This window comes from Clytia hemisphaerica, unplaced genomic scaffold (assembly GCF_902728285.1).
Source record: "Clytia hemisphaerica strain Z4C2 unplaced genomic scaffold, Clytia hemisphaerica genome assembly, whole genome shotgun sequence".
Taxonomy (NCBI): domain Eukaryota; kingdom Metazoa; phylum Cnidaria; class Hydrozoa; order Leptothecata; family Clytiidae; genus Clytia; species Clytia hemisphaerica.
In genome coordinates, this window is record NW_027103344.1 from 189,252 (window position 1) to 209,716 (window position 20,465).

General features: G+C 36.6%; 3 protein-coding genes across 3 annotated transcripts; 1 reads left to right on the plus strand and 2 right to left on the minus strand.

The window, feature by feature from the left end:
• The first annotated feature begins 140 nt into the window (after positions 1-140).
• LOC136819031 (aarF domain-containing protein kinase 1-like) lies at positions 141-18,850 on the plus strand. Its single transcript, XM_067075197.1, has 9 exons — positions 141-464; positions 664-744; positions 1,105-1,368; positions 1,812-1,910; positions 2,135-2,293; positions 2,525-2,641; positions 3,462-3,608; positions 3,873-4,070; positions 18,158-18,850. The coding sequence occupies exons 1-9, from the start codon at positions 174-176 to the stop codon at positions 18,551-18,553; spliced, it is 1,752 nt and encodes a 583-aa protein (XP_066931298.1). The 5' UTR covers positions 141-173; the 3' UTR covers positions 18,554-18,850.
• LOC136819024 (nephrocystin-3-like) lies at positions 5,719-7,816 on the minus strand. The gene is made up of 2 exons (XM_067075185.1): positions 7,240-7,816; positions 5,719-6,992 (listed from the first exon to the last, which is right to left on the minus strand). Exons 1-2 carry the CDS (start codon positions 7,691-7,693, stop codon positions 5,749-5,751), a joined length of 1,698 nt encoding a protein of 565 aa, XP_066931286.1. The 5' UTR covers positions 7,694-7,816; the 3' UTR covers positions 5,719-5,748.
• On the minus strand, positions 8,815-11,506 carry LOC136819012 (uncharacterized). The gene has a single exon (XM_067075175.1). It carries the CDS (start codon positions 11,482-11,484, stop codon positions 8,911-8,913), a length of 2,574 nt encoding a protein of 857 aa, XP_066931276.1. The 5' UTR covers positions 11,485-11,506; the 3' UTR covers positions 8,815-8,910.
• Positions 18,851-20,465: the final 1,615 nt, after the last annotated feature.

Below are 20,465 nucleotides of genomic sequence, written 5' to 3' on the forward strand. Positions count from 1 at the left end.
ATGGATATATAAAGGTCAATGTTTGTAACTCCTAAACTAACCTCAGAGAGTTTGATTTGATTAAATCCCACAATTTTGATTTAGTATGCATTTCTGTTTATTTTTATTTTTTAAGAGCAGTAACTTTCTTGATATGTCTTCTCGTTTCATAAAAAAAATACAATAAAATAGTAATGGTGATAAATTATTTGGCCCGAAGAACACTTGCACGATTTATATCGCAAAGAAGAACATACTCTACATCACGGAGGGATCTGTTAGTAACCAGTAGAAGACTGGTGATAGCTGGAAGCAGTGGCCTACTTTTCACAGCTGGTTTATTAACACGGGGAAAATGTGATGATGGAAAGAGCTTGAGTCAGGAAAAGACTGTTGTTTCTGAGACAGCTGATTGGGTACATGATTTGTACGTGGAACAGATTTTACATAGCAGTTTGTTCCGGTTTGGCAGAGCGGCTTATGTTGTAAGTTTCACTTTTTTAATTTATTTTACTAACTTCTAGTAATGAAATGCAGTGTTTTTCTTTTTGACATTACTCGATTGCCCTGTAAATCTTCACTTGGAATTGATATTGAAGGAATTCAAGAGCTCTTAGTGAACATCATTGTTTTTGGAATTCAGGACAGTGATATAAAGACTTTCAACACGCATTCTTGTTGCAGGTATTATCAGTGTTCGCTGATTACAAATCATCGTTGAGAAATGTCACAGACGAAGTAGAATATGCCAAACTCAAATCTGAGGTATTTAATTACCACGAATTTTCTGATCCATCACCAAGAACGGTCGAACACGTCTTTCTAAAATCTTTCATTTTTGTTTGTTTATGATAATTATTGTTCAAGTTTTTGGAAATAACAATACTCACCTCACATGCTAAAGGTGTAGTTTAGTAGAGAACAGCTCCAGTTCGGTATGTACGGGGGGGGGGTGTTTTCTAGCTTGGGTTCATTTTTTGAAAAGTCACAAGTCGCCCAGATTTGCAGTACTTGCAATATCGTACCTTGAATTTTGATAATTAGACATTGATTGGAAAATCAGTTTTCAATTACCTCGATTCGTCTCCGATGACAGTCTAGGATCAAATTTTACTTTTTCTGTAGTGTCACCTTCGATCAGCTATCAAATTTCGCGATTTATGTTCAGCCAATGGGGGCGTGTTCATGAAAGTGGGTCAACATATTGGCTCACTGGAGTTCCTTTTTCCAAAAGAGTACACAGAAACACTGAGAATTTTCCAGTACGAAGCACCACACAGCCCAATGAAAGACATCAAGTATGTCATCGAATCGGACACTGGGAAGTCCATGTATGACCTGTTTGAAAGTTTCGATGAAAAACCATTAGGTGCTGCCTCGCTTGCTCAGGTGAGTGTTTTGAAAGTCTCAGGAAAGTTTTCAGCTTCACCCAATTCCATATAATTTTATTTTCACTAGCTGAATTTGGCAGCACTCTCCTCAAATCTCTCAGTACATATACGTTCGTTCGTTCGTTCGTTCGTTCGTTCGTTCGTTCGTTCGTTCGTTCGTTCGTTCGTTCGTTCGTTCGTTCGTTCGTTCGTTCGTTCGTTCGTTCGTTCGTTCGGTTCGTTTCGTTCGTTCGTTCGTTCGTTCGTTCGTTCGTTCGTTCGTTCGTTCGTTCGTTCGTTCGTTCGTTCGTTTGTTCATTTATTCATTCATTCATTCATTAGTTTGTTCATTCATTCATTCGTTTGTGCATTTATTCCTTTACTTGTTCACTCATTAATTTACTTGTTCACTCGTTAATTTACTCGTTCATTTTATTCATTCATCTTTTGTTTATGCAACAGGTCCACAAAGCCGTGTTGAAAGATGGTAAGGAAGTAGCAGTGAAGATCCAACACAAGACTGTCAAACAACATGCTTTCGAAGATGCAAAAGTTATCGAAGTAATCAGCAATTCTTGTATTTGGTTTATATTCTTTGAGTCTTACATATTAACACTTGGAAGAAAATTGTGGAGGATGTTCTTGGAGTTTTTTTTATCTTTCGTCTTTCAATAAGGTATGAGAGCTTGTTCGAACAAAAATTAGCTCTTAAACTGTTCAAACTCGAATTTTCAAGAATCATTTTATCTGAACAAAATCTTTATTATTTTGCAATATCATTTCAGTTTTTCGTGAGAATGGCAACCAAGATCTTTCCCGAATTTCAATTCCAATGGCTGACGGACCAAATCAAAGCGAACCTTCCACTTGAATTGGATTTCTTGAATGAAGGAAAGAATTGTGAGAAGATGAGAGATGTTTTGAAAGATTTTACTGGAATCAGGGTATACTTGGTTTTTAAAATATTTTTGAAATAATATAAATGGAATCACTAACGAAATATCACTGCACCACTTACTGCTTAGTACCTTTTTATTGTCAGAGAGCCTGTTTAACTGCAAATTGTATTGTTTTGCCAACGAGATTGTCAAGGACCTTGAAGCATAGGACATCTCAAGGTCTCTAATACATAAAAAGTCTGTATATCGGCATATTATCTTTCTTTACTTTTTAAGGTACCTGAGGTGTATTGGAAGAATTCGACGCATCGCGTGTTGTTCATGGAGTACATCAAAGGTGGAGTGGTGGATGACATGAAATATATCAATAAACATCAGATGGATGTCAATGATGTGAGTAAAGAGCTTACTTACACACCTTTCAATGGCCTGCGCTCAGCATAGTGTCCTCCCCCTAGATTCAGCGGGGGGAATGGGTTTTGAGGTCAAAAGGACGTATAGGGGGGGGGGGAATTTTTTTTGAAGCCAGGGTGGGGGAAAACGAGGGGGGAAATGGAAAATTTTCATTCTAGGCATGGGGGGAACTCACCAAAATCAATTCAAAATTGAAAAACATCTGGTTTTATGAGATGATGTTGTGATCTGATAACTTATTTCAACCAGCAATATTACGGTTTACAACCATCCTTTCCATTTATTCTTGAATTAGAACTACCTTAGGGAAAACAACAAGCGTTAAATTCATCAAATTACAGCTTTTTATACTTGAGGGGGGGACAGAGAAATTTTTGGAGGTAGGGTGGGGAAAAATGAGGGAGGGGAATGGAAAACTTTCATTCTAGGCAATGGGGGAAGAGACCCTGAAGGACACTATGGCTCAAATTTGCATGAAACAGATTTTGTTGATCACACAGATGCGTGTGGTATCATGGGATTGACGCACTCTCACATAAAATATTGGGCGTCACTCGACCCTAGTTAACTCAAGCGCAATCTCTTTATGGCACGAGTGCTGGTAGCTAAGCTTTCTGATATAAGAAGAAATTCCATCTTTTCCAATCTACTGGAGATCAATGGAGATTTTCCTATCAAAACCGGATCAAAAAATGTTAAATTGGGTGGAAGAGCCTCACATTGACGACTAAGAGAATCTCAAGAATTTCAGTGTTTGAGAAATCGCTGATTATATTCACTTTCATTGTCATTATTTTAGATTTCGGTGAAGCTTGGCCAATTATATAGCGAAATGATCTACGTCAAAGGGTTGATCCATTGCGACCCTCACCCTGGAAACATTCTCATTCGCAAGAACAAAGATGGTAGACAAGAAGTGATCCTACTTGATCATGGTTTATATTTGGTAAGAACGGACAATGTTTTATCTGGCCAAATATTTACAGCTGTTCATATTCATGTCGAAACTAACTAGGCTAAGTTCAGCCGGCCCATATGGATCTCTTTTTGCAAGTTTTTGACAGTTCTGCAGCCCTGCTAGCTTGGTTAAGCTTTTAATGTTTGAAAATTCAATGCAGTTGAATCTTTTAGAATAGCACAATATGAAAATGAGTATCTATAGTCATGAAATAGGTATGAATTTATTAAATAGAATGTTCATATTCTTTAGACAATGAAAGACGAAGTCCGTCTATTGTATTGCAAGTTATGGCAAAGCATCATCGAACTGAACAATGAAGATATCAAGAAGTATAGTGAAGCGTTAGGTTGTGGTGAATATTACGGCTTGTTGACGTGCATTGTGACTGGTCGATCATGGAATGCCATCCAGGGAGGCATCGCCAACAAACATCAAACCGCTGAAGAGGTAAATTTATGACAGTAGAGTCGCTTTAACTCGAACCTTTATAACTCGAATTTCTCCTTCACTCGAACTTCTCCTTCACTCGAATAGGTTTTCTCGTCCTTTCAGTTCACAATATCTTCTAAACACTTCTCCATAAGTCGAAATTTCCTTAACTCGAACAAACTTTTGTTCCCCGTGCGTGTTTGAGTTATGGAGACTCCACTGTATAACAAAAAGAGAAGCTGTATGAATTATGTATCATCAAAGATATTTGAAATACCGTATTGCTTCGAATAAACGCCCCCTTCTTTTAAACGCCCCCTTCTTTTAAACGCCCCCTTGAATAAACGCCCTTCCTAAAAGGAAAATTAATAAATAAGCGCATCCTCAAATAAACGCCTCCTTCGAATGAACGCCCTCTCTAGGGAAGGGGCGTTTATTAGAAACTTGTGACATTAATACTTCAATACCAGTGTTGATTGGGCTTGAAAAGAAAGATTTTAGTCATTTCTTGTAACCAGAGCAGTTTTCGATCAAATTTTAGTCGTTGAACCAAATAAATTTTGCACTAAAATCCTGATAAAGAACTAAAACAAAGGGTATCTTTGCTCTAAATATTCGACTTTAGACTAAAATAATTTAATAAACGCCCCCTTCTTTTAAACGCCCCCTCGAGTAAACGCCCCTCCTAAAATTGAAAAAATTAGATAAACGCCCCGGGCGTTTATTCGAAGTAATACGGTACAAATGATATGAAACCATCTTGGCAGATTCCAGAATATTTTCGATCTGATCGCAACGTTCCACAACGTTTAAGGGAGACGTTGAGAACTTTTCAGAACGCTTGCGAACTATCCTTTGAGTACAGACGTTCTTCTAATTTGTAAGAGGTTTCTAAATGTTCTAAGTCACTCTTGAATTAATAAATGAAAGGAACGATCGAATGTTCCGTATCGTCCTTTTTACCTGACTCTAAATGTTCAATCTTACTTATAAGTCACTAGTAATATGAATGAAACCCCCTGCCAGTGCAAACTATTTTTCCGTGAACGGTCAGAAGATTCCTTCATGGTCGGAAGATCCCTTTTCGGGGACTTAGCGCTTTCAGCTCGGTCGGAAGATTCTTTTAGTATTTGAAAAATATGATGTACGAAGTATAACCATTCTTTTGAGTCAAAAACATAAAAAACCGTACTTCAAGTACTTCTTTTCTCGTCAACATTAAAAAATTTTGCTCACTTAATTATAATATTTAGAAAAATTGACGCTATAAATTCTTAAATAAATTTTACTTTTTAACATAACTTATTAAATAATATAGTAGAGTCCCTTTGGTGATAATTATTATTTTACTTTATAGTAAATCAGTGAACTAAGGTTTTCAAAAGGTTAACACTTCTAATGGTATCTTGGTGCTGCTTTCCCAGAATCGATGATTGCGATGCAATGAGTGTCTTCAACAACTCTTTTGATTTGTTAAACTCGCCATTATTTTTGTAACTCACCGCTAAACTGTATTTGGAAGTCAAAGTCTGTGGATCATTCGGTCCCAAAGTCTTTTCTTTCTTTTCAGCGACGTCTTGATCGATTAACAGTGCTTCTCTATAACAGTTCGCTCTCTTTAAACAATATGATACATTAATTTGACTTGAGATGGTGCTTGCGTGTGTCGCACCTAAAGATTGATATTGTTTTCTTATTAAATCTCTGTACATTGGTATGGCAATGTTAAAGTCTTCGTTCTTTCTATAACAATCGGCCAAGCAAAAGAGAGTGAGTAATGTTTTTCGTGGTTAGCCCCTAAACTCGCTGTTCGCCTATCTACCAATTCTTTGAATAGAACTTTCGCTCTGCCGATATTTAGTTTTTTACGGTGAGACCTGGCCAACATGTCCATGACATCAAACATGTCAATATGGTTAGAATTTTCCATGAAATTGCCTTTTGCAAGTTTGTCCTCAAAAGTGAAGATTGTAGTGTCCAAATCTCCAAAGTCATAAAAACTCTTGCCGAGATAGTACTTGCTTTTTACTGTGTCTTTGTGAGTGTCGCCTAGAAGTGATAATTGCTTTATTACCACGTCCCTCAAGATGGGAATAGCTGTCTTCTCACGTTTTTCGTAATAGTTTCGGCCGAGCTCAAACCTGTATTTCAAAGTCTTCTCGTGTAGGTCACCTTTTATCGATTTCGTCATTTCAACGACGGTTTTGAGGCATGCAATAGCTCTGTTGAAATTTTTACTTTTTTCAAAACACTGCCATAAGCGGTACATACTGCTGATGGTCTTCTTGTGTGTTGGCCCCAATACTTTCAATCTTTTTTCAACAACAGTTTCACAAATTGAGATTGCCCGTTGAAACTCATTCTTCTTAAAGAGACAGCTTGCGTACGAATGCATACTACAAAGTGTTTCTTTATCCATGGGCCCTAACACGGACTTTCTATTTTCCACTAACTCTTCAAAAATAGAGGTGGCCTTTTCCAGATCTTTGGCTATGAGGCAGCTTGCATATCTGTGTATTGCTTCTAGTGTGCCTGGGTGCAGAACACCAAAAATTGATGTTCGATCCCCAATTAACTCCTCGCAAATTTTGATAGCTTTTTCTTTCTTTCCATTGTATTGAAAGCAATATGCCAATTCACATTTAGTTGAAAGAGTTTCGTGATTTGTCTTTCCGAGAACCAAGGTCTGTTTTGCAATCAGATCTTCATAGGTGGAAATAGCTTTTTCAAATTCCTCAGTTTCTTTATAACAGCAAGCCAACTTTTGAAGAGTGACTAGTGTGTCCGAATGCGAGTGTCCGAGAGATGATGATTGTTTTGTTACCAGGAGCTCCAAATTAGGGATGGCTTCTTCGTATTTTTCAGCGTCAAACAGTGGATACGCTAAATTCTTCAGCTTTTCAGTCTCAGAACCCTCGGATAGAACATCGTTTTCATCGACTAAAAATCAGAAACACATTTTTCTTTAACTAAAAATATCTTTTGGAGAGGTGATTAATAGAGGAATTTTGTAAACGAACAAACATAACTTTTTTATAACACTCTTCTTTCTGGAGATACACAAATTGAAATGAAACGATCTCCAAAAAGTTCAGTCAAATTCTTAAAAAGAAAAGGCTTGGATAGGAATAAACTTAACTTCACTAAATGAATGCAAAATCTAAGCAGAAGAAAATATTTCAGATACCTTGAATCACAGTTTGCTTAGTATCTGATTCTACACTTGGCGAAATTATCTTATCCAATTCTTTTTTCAACTGCTGCATTTTCTCCTCAAAGTATTCTCGATCGTCGACATCCTCTGACATATCCACATACAATTTGATCTTCAAAGTGATTGCAATGTTCCCTTCCCACGTATGAGGGTTTTTCATACTGTCCTCAAGAACCACAGCTCGAATTGGAACTGTCGTACTGGCAAAATCAAACTCAGATTTACAATTATCTGATTCTCGACCATAGACAACTTTTTGATGATATTCTTCCGTCAAAAATGCAAGACAGCAATTTGTATTTTTGATTCCAATCAGCCATTCGGGCTCTAATATCTCCGTACATCTCTTTGTCATCGAACCAAGTGACATATCCAAGCTCTTCGAGTGCTCGATTGATTTTCGCCACTTTTTGATGATTTTTACCATCCTTTCCCCAATTGTGGGATAAAAACACGTCAGTTTTTTTGCTGTTGAAAGACATAGTAATGTATTTTGTCTATTTTTTAGAAATAATTTAATTTTCTAGCTACGTCTGCCTGTCCGTCTCTCCGAAAGATGACTAGCAGAACATTTTCTCTCTCAAAGCTTACATATAGGAAGCATAATTAGCAATTAACGAAATTATTTCAATAAATATAAACCTGCATTGGGTGCTTCTTTGAACCTCGAAGTTTTGTGTTTGATTGCTGACATTTTGTCTTTTAATCTGTCCATTTAGTAGATCAGTGTTGTTATGGCTCTATTAATTAAGGACTTTCCTTGCCTGAATATCTCTTTGGATTCGACGGATTATGTTTGATTGCTGCTATAAAAATAGCTTCTTTGGGAAGGTCTTCCATACGAAGGTCTTCCATACGAAAACCTGCTTTTCTATGATCATTCATCAAAGTCCGCTGAGAAACTGGCCAAACTGAACTGGGCCGAGAATCGGGTTTTTATTGACTGTCATCAGATTTCAGGGTAAAGGTTATCATTTAAGAAACTTCTTTCCTTAATTCTGAAACAAGGTTTAATTTTAAAAGTTGGACTAAAGATTCACGTGCTTAAAAAGGAGATCAGATAAATCTAAAGCACTCTCTGAATTAAAACTTAAAAAATTGTAACTACTTTCCTTGAACTTTTAGTACCTGCTCAACTACCTTTTTCACGAGGACGAACAGAGTTCTTCTTGCAGCTTTTGCTCGTGGTGCGTCACTGTTATACGGGCTAACCGAGAAGCAAAGCAGAAATACCCTGTTTTTACTCACATAACAAAAAAGCTGAATGGAAGTTTTCGTGTGAGAAATATATGTTTTACTCCCGACTATTCTGTAGAAAGTAACGAAATGAGTGGAACTAGTTTACAAGAACTCTGTGCATTCACGCTAGTTGTGCATTGATACTCAATCTTGCCAATTATATACCCTTTTATAAGAACAAAGTATCGGTGTTGACGAAGAAGCTAAATTGCCTGGCTTATCGATGAATGAGCTATTTTTGCGCAGCATATTAGTTTTCGTCCCCATACGCCCCGATCCCGAGTAGGAAAAATATCGAAATTTCAATAGTAAAAGCATTTGCAACCTTGTGCCTTGTTGTATTCTTACAGTATCTGACAATGATATAAGTCAAATTCAAAATCGTAAAAAAACTAAATATTTTTATTACACATGCGAATCTCTGTTCGAAGAATTACTAGCTAAGTATTGTATTTCCGTTGAAATCTGTCCGCCCTCTCCTTTTTTCAACATTGCTAACGACAGTCTATGGTCATAGTAGGGTTTTGAATAATTTGGCCCTACGTCAGTGTGTTCTGATTTGCTAACATCGCTGTAGTTTAACGGTGATTGATTTGGAGGGTTTGGCGCCTCTTCAGTTGTTGCTCGTCCTGGTAGAGCGTCTTTCGTTTTTATAAACTTAGTAACGGGAACAACTTTGACACAGTTGGATGTTCGAATATTGACCGGGTTTGCCATGACCATTTGGTCGTCGTTTCTGTTTTTGTCCGAAGTTTTGGAGCGTTCAATTCCGTTCTCGGCTGTTAAAATATCCGTTAGTTTCACATTCGAACCATATTTTTTTCGAATGTTTCTGGGAGATAATATGTCCCAGAATGTACGCTTTTTACCGCCTGTGCTGTTCAGAGAAGTTGTCGATTTAGTTTTCTCCCTCAGATCAGAAGTAGATCGAGCCCTTCGTTTCTGAGTTTTCAAATCCTCTCTTGGTATCAAATCCTCAATATCGATAACGTCTAAATCACAGATCGATTTCGTTTTTGTATTTTTATGCTGTCGAAAATTTTCAAGCTCCGCGTTACCGGCTCGCCGTTTATCGAAAAAAAACATTTGAGAGCCTCGCCTTGAAGAGTTCATTGGTTGCATCGCAACAACACTCGTTTTCCTTGATACTGATGGGGTAAAAAGACTGGCTAGACTGGATATCCGTTTTTTGATTTTAGGCCTAGAGGCTAACAGTTGTTCCCTTTCAGGCTGCTCATCTTGCTCACTTGTTTCTTCTTCTCCGGTTTGATACAAATGCTGGAATTTCTCAGAATGGTTGAGATGTTCGTTAAACATTTCGGTGAATACTCGTTGTCGTTCTTCGTCTTCGGTATTCGTCTCTTGTGTCGTGTCTCCTGTCGTTTGCGTTAAAGAAACGACTGACATTCCTCGGCTCTTGTTATAAGTGGAGTGAGTTGATTGGTACTCCAAGTGCACCAAATGACAACATTCTTTCAAACAGGGTAACAGACGAACCATCATCTCTTTATATGCTTTACGGAAGTGTTTGTTAACGAAACCGTAAATCCAACAGTTAACAACGGCGTTCGAATAAGTTAAGAATACGAAAATCTCAATTACAATTGACGTAGCCTGAAAGCCTTCTTTAAAGTCTTGCATCAACCACAAGATTTGATTAGGTAATGCAAACACAGCAAAAACAACAACGACCAACGTGAACATTTTCATTGTGCGTACAGTTTGTCGGTGCCGTGTGTACGCCGTCTTACTAATAAAGCGCGGTTTCCGTATCACTCTTACGCTACGGATACGTTTTACGGTACTCCTGATAACTGTCCCTTTCTGACGTAATGATGAGCGCTGTACATTATTATTTTTCTCTCTTTCTTCTGACACTGCATCTTCGTATGTCGGTGGTCTACGATAGTCTGTGTCATCCCCTTCCTTTCTTCTTGTAGAGTCTGTTGCTCCGCCTGCTATTTTCCGTTCATACTCCTCGCTCACTTTGATCATTCTTTTATTACGGATCATGATCTGATTCCAAGCCAACGTGTAAAACAAAGTGATCAAAATAACAGGTAGACCGTATTGCACAACGGCTAGGTAAATGGTATACACTTTCTGATAAGGTGTTCCGTACCATTCCTCATAACACCAGACGTCGCCCGGACCTCCATCGAAATAAGTTAAGGTCATGATATACGGTACCACGCTACCAATAGATACAATCTGAGTCGTCACTATCATGCCTATTACAATTAGTTTTTCATACTTCATACATTTTGAGGATATGGCCAAATAGCGTTCGACGGCGATACAGACCAACGTTAACGGACTACATACGGCAGCATAAGTAGCGATCGGGTACTGCGTTTTACAGACTGTTTCATCGAACAAATATTCGTAAGGATTGTTCTCGACAAGCGTCTTCAAATTGAAAGGTACAGTGAATAAAACTCGCATAATATCACTCACCGCTAAATGTACGATAAGGTGGTTGACCCTGATACGTCGTAACCGCTTATTGAAAATGATGGAGGAGAGAAGAAGGATATTTCCTGATAGAGATAAAACCAAAATGATGGAGAATATAATGATTTTAACGTAAATAGGAATTTCGCCTGTCAATGGTACTTCCGATGACTGCTCATAAAGAGTTAAATTGGTGACGTTGTTGAAGAGTAAAGTATTATTCGTTGTACTGTTTGCTATCACCAAGTCTCTCAGACTTCTATTGGGACCATTTGGAATTTTACTTGTGGTCTCTTCAAGCACGCGCGTTGATAGGGTTGCCATCAGGCGAGTAGTGTTCGTATTAACCGTTGCAAAAAATTTGCTTGATATGGAAGTATCGATAACTTTCGATGTTGTTGGCGTGACGATCTCCACCATAGAGGATAAAGTACTGGTCATTGTTTCAGATGTTTTCTTCGCCATCCCAATTAGCGTGGTTGTAGTGTTGGATAGCCATGGCGCCGCTGTGTTGTTTTTATGCATCTTATGATTTTTGTGTTTCGTATTCTCTAAAAAAAGCAAAAAAGTGAATCTCTAAAGTGAACGGCAAGCAAAGGATATACTCAACCTTTCGTACTAGGATGTTTAATCCATGTTTAAAGAAAAATTTACCATGATATCAAAATGAGCTAATACACGGATTGCAAAATTATATCAATACAGTTAAAACATGTGATTACTCGAAAAAGTTCCCGTGATTTTATTCCCATTGCTTTACAACTTACAGCTGATAACTTTATTAGTGTCAATAAATTCGAACCAATCAGAAATAAATGTCATGTAACAAGCACATAAAATTTTCGAGTAAAAACATGATTTGTCCTCAGACTTTAATTTTGCAACCTGTGCATTTTTGTATCTTCGTAAAAATTTTAACAACTTCTTTATATCATCTGAAAATATCTCCCTAATCTCTATTTTGTGCAGTACAATCAGGTTATTAACCGAGTTAAAGATCCTGACAAAAAGATTGAATCACTGCGCTACGATTGTATTATCATTACTATGCAACTTTTCTATATCTTTAGTATTTAGACTCTTCAGTCTAAATCTTTTCTTTGCACTTACTTCCCTAAATTCCCAAACAATTCCGTTTCCACAAGAAGACAAATATTAACTAACACAAGTTTTCACAAACCTATCAACCATTGAGTTCTGAAATTGAAACCATGAATATCGCTAAATTTAAACTGAATGCATTTTTAACTGAAGCCAAACTCTCATTCATAAATTCAACTCGGTGTCCTTATTTAAAACATATGGGTCCTCTTAGGCCTTAGCCACAAACTCATTCAACATATTAATTCATTCTTTGTTTTCGTATTCAGAGAAGTTCATTTTAGATTTCTTCAAAACTAAACCGTTACTTTTTCGCGACTTCTTCTAATAAATATTCATGAAAGAAAAGCTATATTTCATTAAGTAGAATGCTCGTTTTGCTGACTGTCTAAACCACAGAACAAATTATTTTCATTGAGTTCATTTATTATTTTTGCCAAGTTGGAAACTTCCTTTTTCAATACAGCGAAACTCGGGGTAATTCTTATTCAATTAACCGTTTCATAACTGTGAAAAGTCTCTTCAAATCCCTCAAAATTAATATCCACCAACAGTGCAATAAAAGTGTGCATTTAATATTTCCTATGATTTTTTTGTTCTTCCTGTGTTGGCAGAGAAAAAATGTCAGAGTTCAAAACTCACCATAAATTAGCGATGAAAACCTACGGATAATTTCCGCAATGGAAATTCAATTTAAACGAAGAAATTATATTTAAAAAGATTTTTCTATAGAATAGTTAAGTATAACATGATATTATTGTTTGCCAACATGAAAGCAATTTAAAGGTTGCTTGAAACATATTGACAATTTCGTGTCACTTCGTGCTTTTTATGCCATGATAAATGACACAAATCGCTTTAAGTCTCTTCATTGAATCATTAACTTCGTCCAATACAAGGTTTGATAATACTACACAAGTATCGTGTTGAATACTGGCCTTTTTTCCTTTTCGAGTTTGTATCATTTTTAATGAAAATATTCCGAAATTGCCTGCCATAACCTTTTAGCATTTGTCATGAAATTTTAAGTACTCTGGAAAAATATTTGTCCAACCAAAAAATCATTTCTCGCAATGTATTGAAAGTAAACAAGGTACTTTGCATCAGTCATCCTCTCCCTTGTCTTGAATGTCTGACTGCTTTATTGGTCTCAAGAAATATTTCATCATCCCACATTCACTCTATCCGATTCTGTTTCCAACTAATTTTATATTCTCAACGAGTTTTCAACAAAATTTTAACTAAAAAAACAAATTTATTGTTCCTCCATTATTATCGCTGTTATTTGTGGTGAATTGCAATCTACCTAAGCTACTCATTCTCGTGATTTGATTTATTTTCATTTAATCTGTGGAAGCGAATGATTGATTTACTAAGATTGCATAAAAGCTTGATGTCAACAGTTGATTTCATACTATTAATGCTTTAACGAGTATTCTTTCCTGCACTTAACTAAATCTTTCAATTTACTGTTATTTTCCTGACTAATTGTTCATATTCTAGGTTACTATGATTGATCTAATAAAATTCATGGTAATGACACTAATTTGCAAAAGAATAGAATTAATTAGATAGTTTTCAGTAACGAGTTCTCGGTAAAAATGAAAATGTGAAAACATACACTTTCGAAAGCAAATCTCTTCTGTCTGTTTGTTTTTTGTCGGTCGTGGAACTCAAAATGTTACCCCCCCTCTTTATAAACAGATAATCCACTATTAAATTCAAGCTATCATTCAGGCAACAATCAACAAGAAAGACTCACTTTGTCGCAGCTCTCAAATTTTTGAAACTGTTGATGATTTTGAATGAAAATACCGCAACTACTTAGAGACGGATGCTTGTGTTTTGTGCAATGATTCTATGTTTGTTTGTCGTGACTTTTTCGAGAAAAATACTTTGTTATAGGCCTGTCAATGAGGGGAGGAAGTTTGTACAATAGTTCTAAAACTGTCTGTTGCTTGTTTTCGTTTGTCAAGATTTAAGATTTCAAGAGCTGTTACACTATGGAAAAATCTACACTTGACCAATATCTAAATGAATCAACTTTGCTTCTACGTGATGACGTTGAGTTTATTACTCTTAGGTGCCAAATAAACGCCCCCCCCCCCCCCCCCGCTTGTTAATTTTTGGAAAATTTTCCAGCCCCCCCCGGACCTTATTAGGACCCCCCCCCCTTCCCCCCCGTTTATTAGTTCTTAAAAATATTTTCAGCTGTCAAAGAGAAGGCCCCTTATTTTGCTCTAAATAACCTGATTTTAGCCTATATTTACCTTATTTTGGGTTTTCAGAAGTACAATTTCCAACCCCCCCAAAGTACAAAAATAGACCGAGCCATACGCATCACGCTATCTTATCCATCACCCAAAAATCTCGATGGCGTACGTCATCACGCAAAAAACAACAACATCGGAATCACGCTATAACGCAAGAAAAAAGCCATTGTAGACCTTTTAATCTGCACCTTGATAGACAAACATTTAGAATGTGAATCTTTCTCATCCCATTATGATAAAGTTTTTTGATACTTTTTAAATACTTGTCCCCTCTACGCTGTGTCGCAATTTCAGAAAATAGACCGGTCCAAGCTCAATTATAATGTCGACATACATTGATCACTTAATGAAACTTTGAACGATCTTTTCGTTCCAGTTATTCAACAAAACACACCAATAACATGTACGTGCTCGATGTTTCTTCTCAAAATTCGTTTTCTTTTGATACCTTCCGTTTGACCTTCAGTCTGTGAAGTCATCCTGGCTCGTTTATTCAGTTAATTAAATAGCAACCTCTCGTGCTCTTTCTTTATTTTTCTCATGTCCCTCATCTGCTTCCAAGTAGTTCCCATCTCCCATATGCTGCCAAGCATGTCTTTTTCTGTTTGGATTGAAAAACCTTCTGGTGGAGATTTAAGAGATATCTTTTGAATTATTATTTTATCAATTCCTCAATGCAATCTTATTTTAAAAAATCACTTCTAAAAATTTGAAATATATGTGCTATTTTTTCAACTAAATATTTGCTTTGATATCTCCCCATGGCAATTATTTTAGATGTCAAACTCATTATCATTTATGCATCTATATTTTTATGTAAAATTGACTTAAATTGATTACGAGACAGTAAATTCAGGTTTTTGGATTATTGGCCCAGCTAGCTTTAGCGTACTGGGCCTTTCATTAGCATTCTGCCCGGTGTCAGTGTGTAACAATTTACTAGGCGATACGCGTTTTCAAGCACAGCACAGGCTAGTACATATTGTGAAAGACTTGATTGGCTGTTAGAACATGATTGACAGATTGTTTATATACCAAACACATTATGTTCCTTATGTTCGGTGGAATCCACCATGAAATTTAAAAGGTCTGTTGTAAGACTGATATAAGTGTAAGATATGTCAAGAGACGGTAGATCAATATCGTTAGGACATATTTGGCCCAGCTAGCTTTAGCGTACTGGGCCTTTCATTAGCATTCTGCCTGGTGTCAGTGTGTAACAATTTACTAGGCGATATGCGTTTTCAAGCACAGCACAGGCTAGTACATATTGTGAAGGATTTGATTGGCTGTTAGAACATGATTGACAGAATAAAAAACAATTGAAATCGTCTTTATTGGTTAAAAACATAAAAGGAGAAAATACAATTAACTATTAAAACTATAAGAATATAACAGACGTGTGTGAACAGTTCAGTTGTTCACGTGTTAGGAAAAAAACTAACATCTCTGTATATAAGATTAAATATTATGAATTATTTTCTCATTGTTGTAAATAAGAGATAGCCGAATGGTCTAAGGCGTCTATAACTTGTATTAGGGACTCCAGGTTCAAATTCCCTCTGCTACTCAAGTCTTGTTCAGTTCATATTCTTATTCGCTGGGCCTTCATGCCCTCTGGGCTTCTTGTTTGTGTTAATCGAGTTTTTGCTTATTTCCAAACTAATTCTTTTTCTAAGAAACCTGCCATGTATTCAAATCGCACACGTTTTTTTCCGAAGGTAAATACTTAAGCTTGGTTTCCACTGTGTGATAACATGTGATAAAATTCTATCTCATAGTGGAAACGTTTAAAAAGAGTTTTTATCACGCGTTATCACACTGTGACAACGTGTGATAGTGTGTTCTTGGATTGAAATGAATTTCAATCCAAGAACACGAAAATTGTGTGAGATAACGTGTGACAAGAAAGTTCAAAAGGCGCCCGACACATCTGGTGTATTCTACGTCACATTTCTTTGTTATTTCAATTTTCCTTTGTTAAAAATATAATAGAAAGCAAATTCCATAGTTTGCTATCACAAATTTTCCCTCTTTCTACGAGCGGATATGACAGATGCGTTTCCACTAAACAAAATTTTATCTCAAGTTTTTTGTCACACACTATCACACACTATCACAAGTTATCACACAGTGGAAACCAAGCTTTAGAAATATAAAAAAAAACCTTTTTAAAGAAACTTTTTTTTCCCTTTTTGATTTTCAGAATTCTGAAAAGGCGTTGGACTCAGCCGGACTAGGAGATAACATGCACTACAGGGTTTAAAACTGAGACAAGAGAAACTTTTGTTAAAATTATCCAAGTATTTTATTTTTCTGAAAGCCTAACATAAATATAAGGGGAAAATCAAGAGGGGACCCTCTTTGTCAAATTCCGAGAAAATATTGGATGAAGGGGCTAGCAAAACGTTTTTCCTACTGTGACTTAGCCTGGGAATCCATGCTATGATTTCTTCTTTGATAAACTGATGGCGAAATGTATAGCATGGTATGGGCTGAGAGTTTGAATTCCTCAGAACCTAATAACGGTTGAAAACATAGCCAATCAGATTTTGTTATTCTTTTACTGGTCACACTTTCTTAGAGAAAGCACAACTGTCGAAATTTGGTTTTTATTTTAGTAAGTGAGGACAGCGCTAAATTCGAATTTCCCACTGTAAAAAATGTGAGTCCAATATTGGACTCACAGCTCGAACCCGTCTTGTGTACATCAAATTATAAAAAAACACACGACGGTTCTCCTGTCTAACTGTGACTATAATACCAACGGTTCAGAGTATTTCAATTTTAGGTAAAGATAATGTATTTATTACGAAGTAAAACCTTATTATAACACAACCTACCTCAAGCGAAAAATTACTTATTAAGGATCTGTACTGTACTGTCATTGGAACCTTTAGTATACGTTTTCCGAATGGTATTTTGTTTTGTTCTTTTATTGGACTATTTTTGGAATTTATATAGATTTCTCAAAATAAGATTTAATTATGCTGTTGTACTGACGCTTGTACTTGCTTTGACAAGTAATGCAGCTATTGACTTACCGTACTGTAAAGGGACTCTCGGTTATTTTTGGAGTTCGGTATATACCCTGACTGTCAACTAAAGCAAGCGAGGTCTGAGCGTCAATGATAAAACTGTGCATTATTATATGAACAGCGAAAATCAGATGACTCACGATGAGTAGCGCTGTATAGCATTGTCTGTACACATACCCATGTTCATATACGGCTAATTTCGAAATTCATTGCCGTAGAGGGTCTGTTGTCATTGTCTTTTCACATTTGATATTTTTTAAACCGACCGCTGCGATGAAGTGTTGGTGAGAGAGGGGAGACGATGAGAGAAGAAGTGTTGCTATTTATAAATCATACTTCATCGTGGAGGTCTCCGTACGGGAATTTTTTTATCAAACAGACAATGCATACAGAGTGTACTACGAAGCAATAAACATGAGATACACTCTGGTACAGAGTATGCATAGCATTGCGAATTGGAAGTTGAGGACTGTGTGAGTCCTGGGAGACTTCTGTCTCCAAAGTCCAAATTCTGGAAAATCACGACCTTTTGAGAGTGGAAATGTTGAATTTCATGATTTTTGGACCCTTACAGAGACTCCTCGGGGTGTGAATCATGTCGTATTCTTTGAGATTCGAATGACTCGGTTAGCAATGCCCATGCAAGGTTTAGCCTGTAAAAATGCTTAGATACACTCAATCTAACGGTACCCAGTCTCCCTCACATGGCGTGGGTTGAACCATGTAAGGATGAGCATTGAACTGGAGCCTTTTCTTGTCATTATTCATGTTGTTTTTATTTTTTAGTTGAAGGAGGTACAAGAAGGGATATTGGAATATGTTCACGTCATAACGGAAGTCTTTGAAAGATTACCACGTGAAATGATTCTCATCTTGAAAACTAATGATTTGTTACGAGGGCTGGATGCTCGATTGAAAACCAAGACAGCTTCAGCTTCCTTCGTCACAATGTCCAAATGTTGTTTGCGAGCTCTTTATCAAGACGAACGCCCCAAATGTAAGTCTTTCTACTCCAAAGTAAGGATTGATTGTCGTTATATTTACGACATGTCGCGTATGATGTTCTTCCAAGCAATGATGAGCCCTTTCGGACAAACTTTACGTCAGTATCAACATGGTTTTTTGTCGATTTTAGAACAATATTATGATCGGTTTATGATGACATTGTCAAGTTTCATTTAAAATAATTATATGGACCTTGTTTATTACCTTTAGAAGGCCCTGGCTGTTTGTTTACTTCCTTCCCACACTTAAATTTCGTCCCCATTTCTAGCATCTGGTCGACACAACGTTTCGCTCCGTTCCCTAACAAAGTAAATTGAGATTTAACATTAATTACTAAGTAGCCAAAAGAACCCTTTAGAAAAGTTGATATGTTTTATTGTTGGTATCTTTAATTTATTTTAATCAATTATTTTTATGATAATCCAATTGTATTTGGAATTGTTTTTAAAATAACTATCTGAACTATTATAGAAATTGCGTTTTGAACTCCTTCAATCCTCTCCTCCTGAACCACCGTAGATTCGGTTTTTAAACTTTTACCAGAATTGTGCTGTACCCAAACCAAAATAATGTGCATACGGTATGAACGTATCAGTTGCGGTTTAGCCGAGCTTACTTTTTTTACTAGTTCTCGATTCGGATGAAATATTCCAAAACTTCCAATCAATTTAGTTACAAAATACGACTATTTATTGGCTTCAAACTTATCCCTTACTGAATGGCGACAGCTTCGTAGTTGATGCAGTCTAATTTTTACGAATTTAGCCTGAAAGCTAATTTTAGAATTTAAAGATTTTGTTTTTATTTTTTTTCAGATTTGTTTTTTCTTTTTTTCGTTTTTCTTTACAACATATTTTTATATGAATTTTATATGGGCATTTATATTTGGATTTCATTTATGAATGGCCGTCATTTTTATTCCTCCGATTGATTTCAAGAAAAGGAAGTGTGGTCCTACATGGTTTAAGAGATAACAACATTATGTTGGTTAAACATAACCTTCGATGTCTTCGTCGAGTCAAGAGGGAAGGAGATAGGAAAAGGAAAGAAAAAGAAGACTTCAACCTTGTTGTTTCAAATTGTGAACAGGTTGATGCGATGATTTTGTTCAGCAGAAACGTGACTTGCAACGAAGATGCTCACTACATAGTGTACAACGGTATCACTCAAACACCTATCCGATTCATATGCATCACTATATTCGCTATCGCCTTATTAGGGTTTGTCTTCAACATTCTCATTCTCCGAGCTATCTTTGTTAAAATGCTGAACAAGAAAATCAACGAAATTTTGCAGACCTTTCTCGTTGTGTGCAACACGATTCGTTCTCTCCTCATCTTATCAAGAGATGCGTACTATTTTCTCTTAACCTTTGAAGAGTTTGCTGATACGACGGCAAATTGTAACGAAATCCTTATTTTCAATGCTGTTGGAACTATTCTGTTGAACATTAATATCGTGATCGTTCTGATGATGATATTGCAACTGTACTTTGCTGTGGTCAAACCTTTTCTCTACCAATCATCTCTTAACAAACGCTTTTTCATCCCGGTCACCATTTTACTATCCATACTTTTCATAGTATACCACACTGTCATGTTTATCATCAACACCAACCGATGGAATTATCTGCAAAAATCGTTCCTTGTTATCGGTGTCTGCGCATGCGTCATCATCTTCACCCTCTATGTTCAAATCAGTAAAGAGCTTTCCGCCATGCGTCGGAGGGTTTACCAATCAGGTGCCACTAGCCGTGCATCAAATCGTAGACTCGTAAAGCGAAGAGCAGCTAAAAAGCTAATCATTCGTATCATAACTGTTCTTATTCTGACAAATATCCCTGTGACAGTATTTATCATTATTTTGAGGGAGGCGAAAGGGCTAACGGAGCTAACATCGACACTATTTTGGTTAGGTTTGCCAGCTTTCGCGAGGCTTGGAATTATTTTTGATCCATTAATATTGGTGTTGAGGTCGAAACGAATCAGAAAAGCTATGAAAAGTGTTTTCTTGGGACAAGATGATCAGGAAGAAAGTGCAGAAAATTGACAAATATTGTAGAGGTGATTCGAAAATTGTTTGTTCTCCC

Coding starts and splice junctions, on each gene's coding strand:
- LOC136819012 (XM_067075175.1), bottom strand. CDS start 11,484: ATGCATAAAAACAACACAGCGGCGCCATGGCTATCCAACACTACAACC.
- LOC136819031 (XM_067075197.1), top strand. CDS start 174: ATGGTGATAAATTATTTGGCCCGAAGAACACTTGCACGATTTATATCG. Junction 1,911..2,134: donor AAGATGCAAAAGTTATCGAA/GTAATCAGCAAT, acceptor ATATCATTTCAG/TTTTTCGTGAGAATGGCAAC. Junction 2,642..3,461: donor ATCAGATGGATGTCAATGAT/GTGAGTAAAGAG, acceptor TCATTATTTTAG/ATTTCGGTGAAGCTTGGCCA.
- LOC136819024 (XM_067075185.1), bottom strand. CDS start 7,693: ATGGTAAAAATCATCAAAAAGTGGCGAAAATCAATCGAGCACTCGAAG. Junction 6,993..7,239: donor TAAGCAAACTGTGATTCAAG/GTATCTGAAATA, acceptor TCTGATTTTTAG/TCGATGAAAACGATGTTCTA.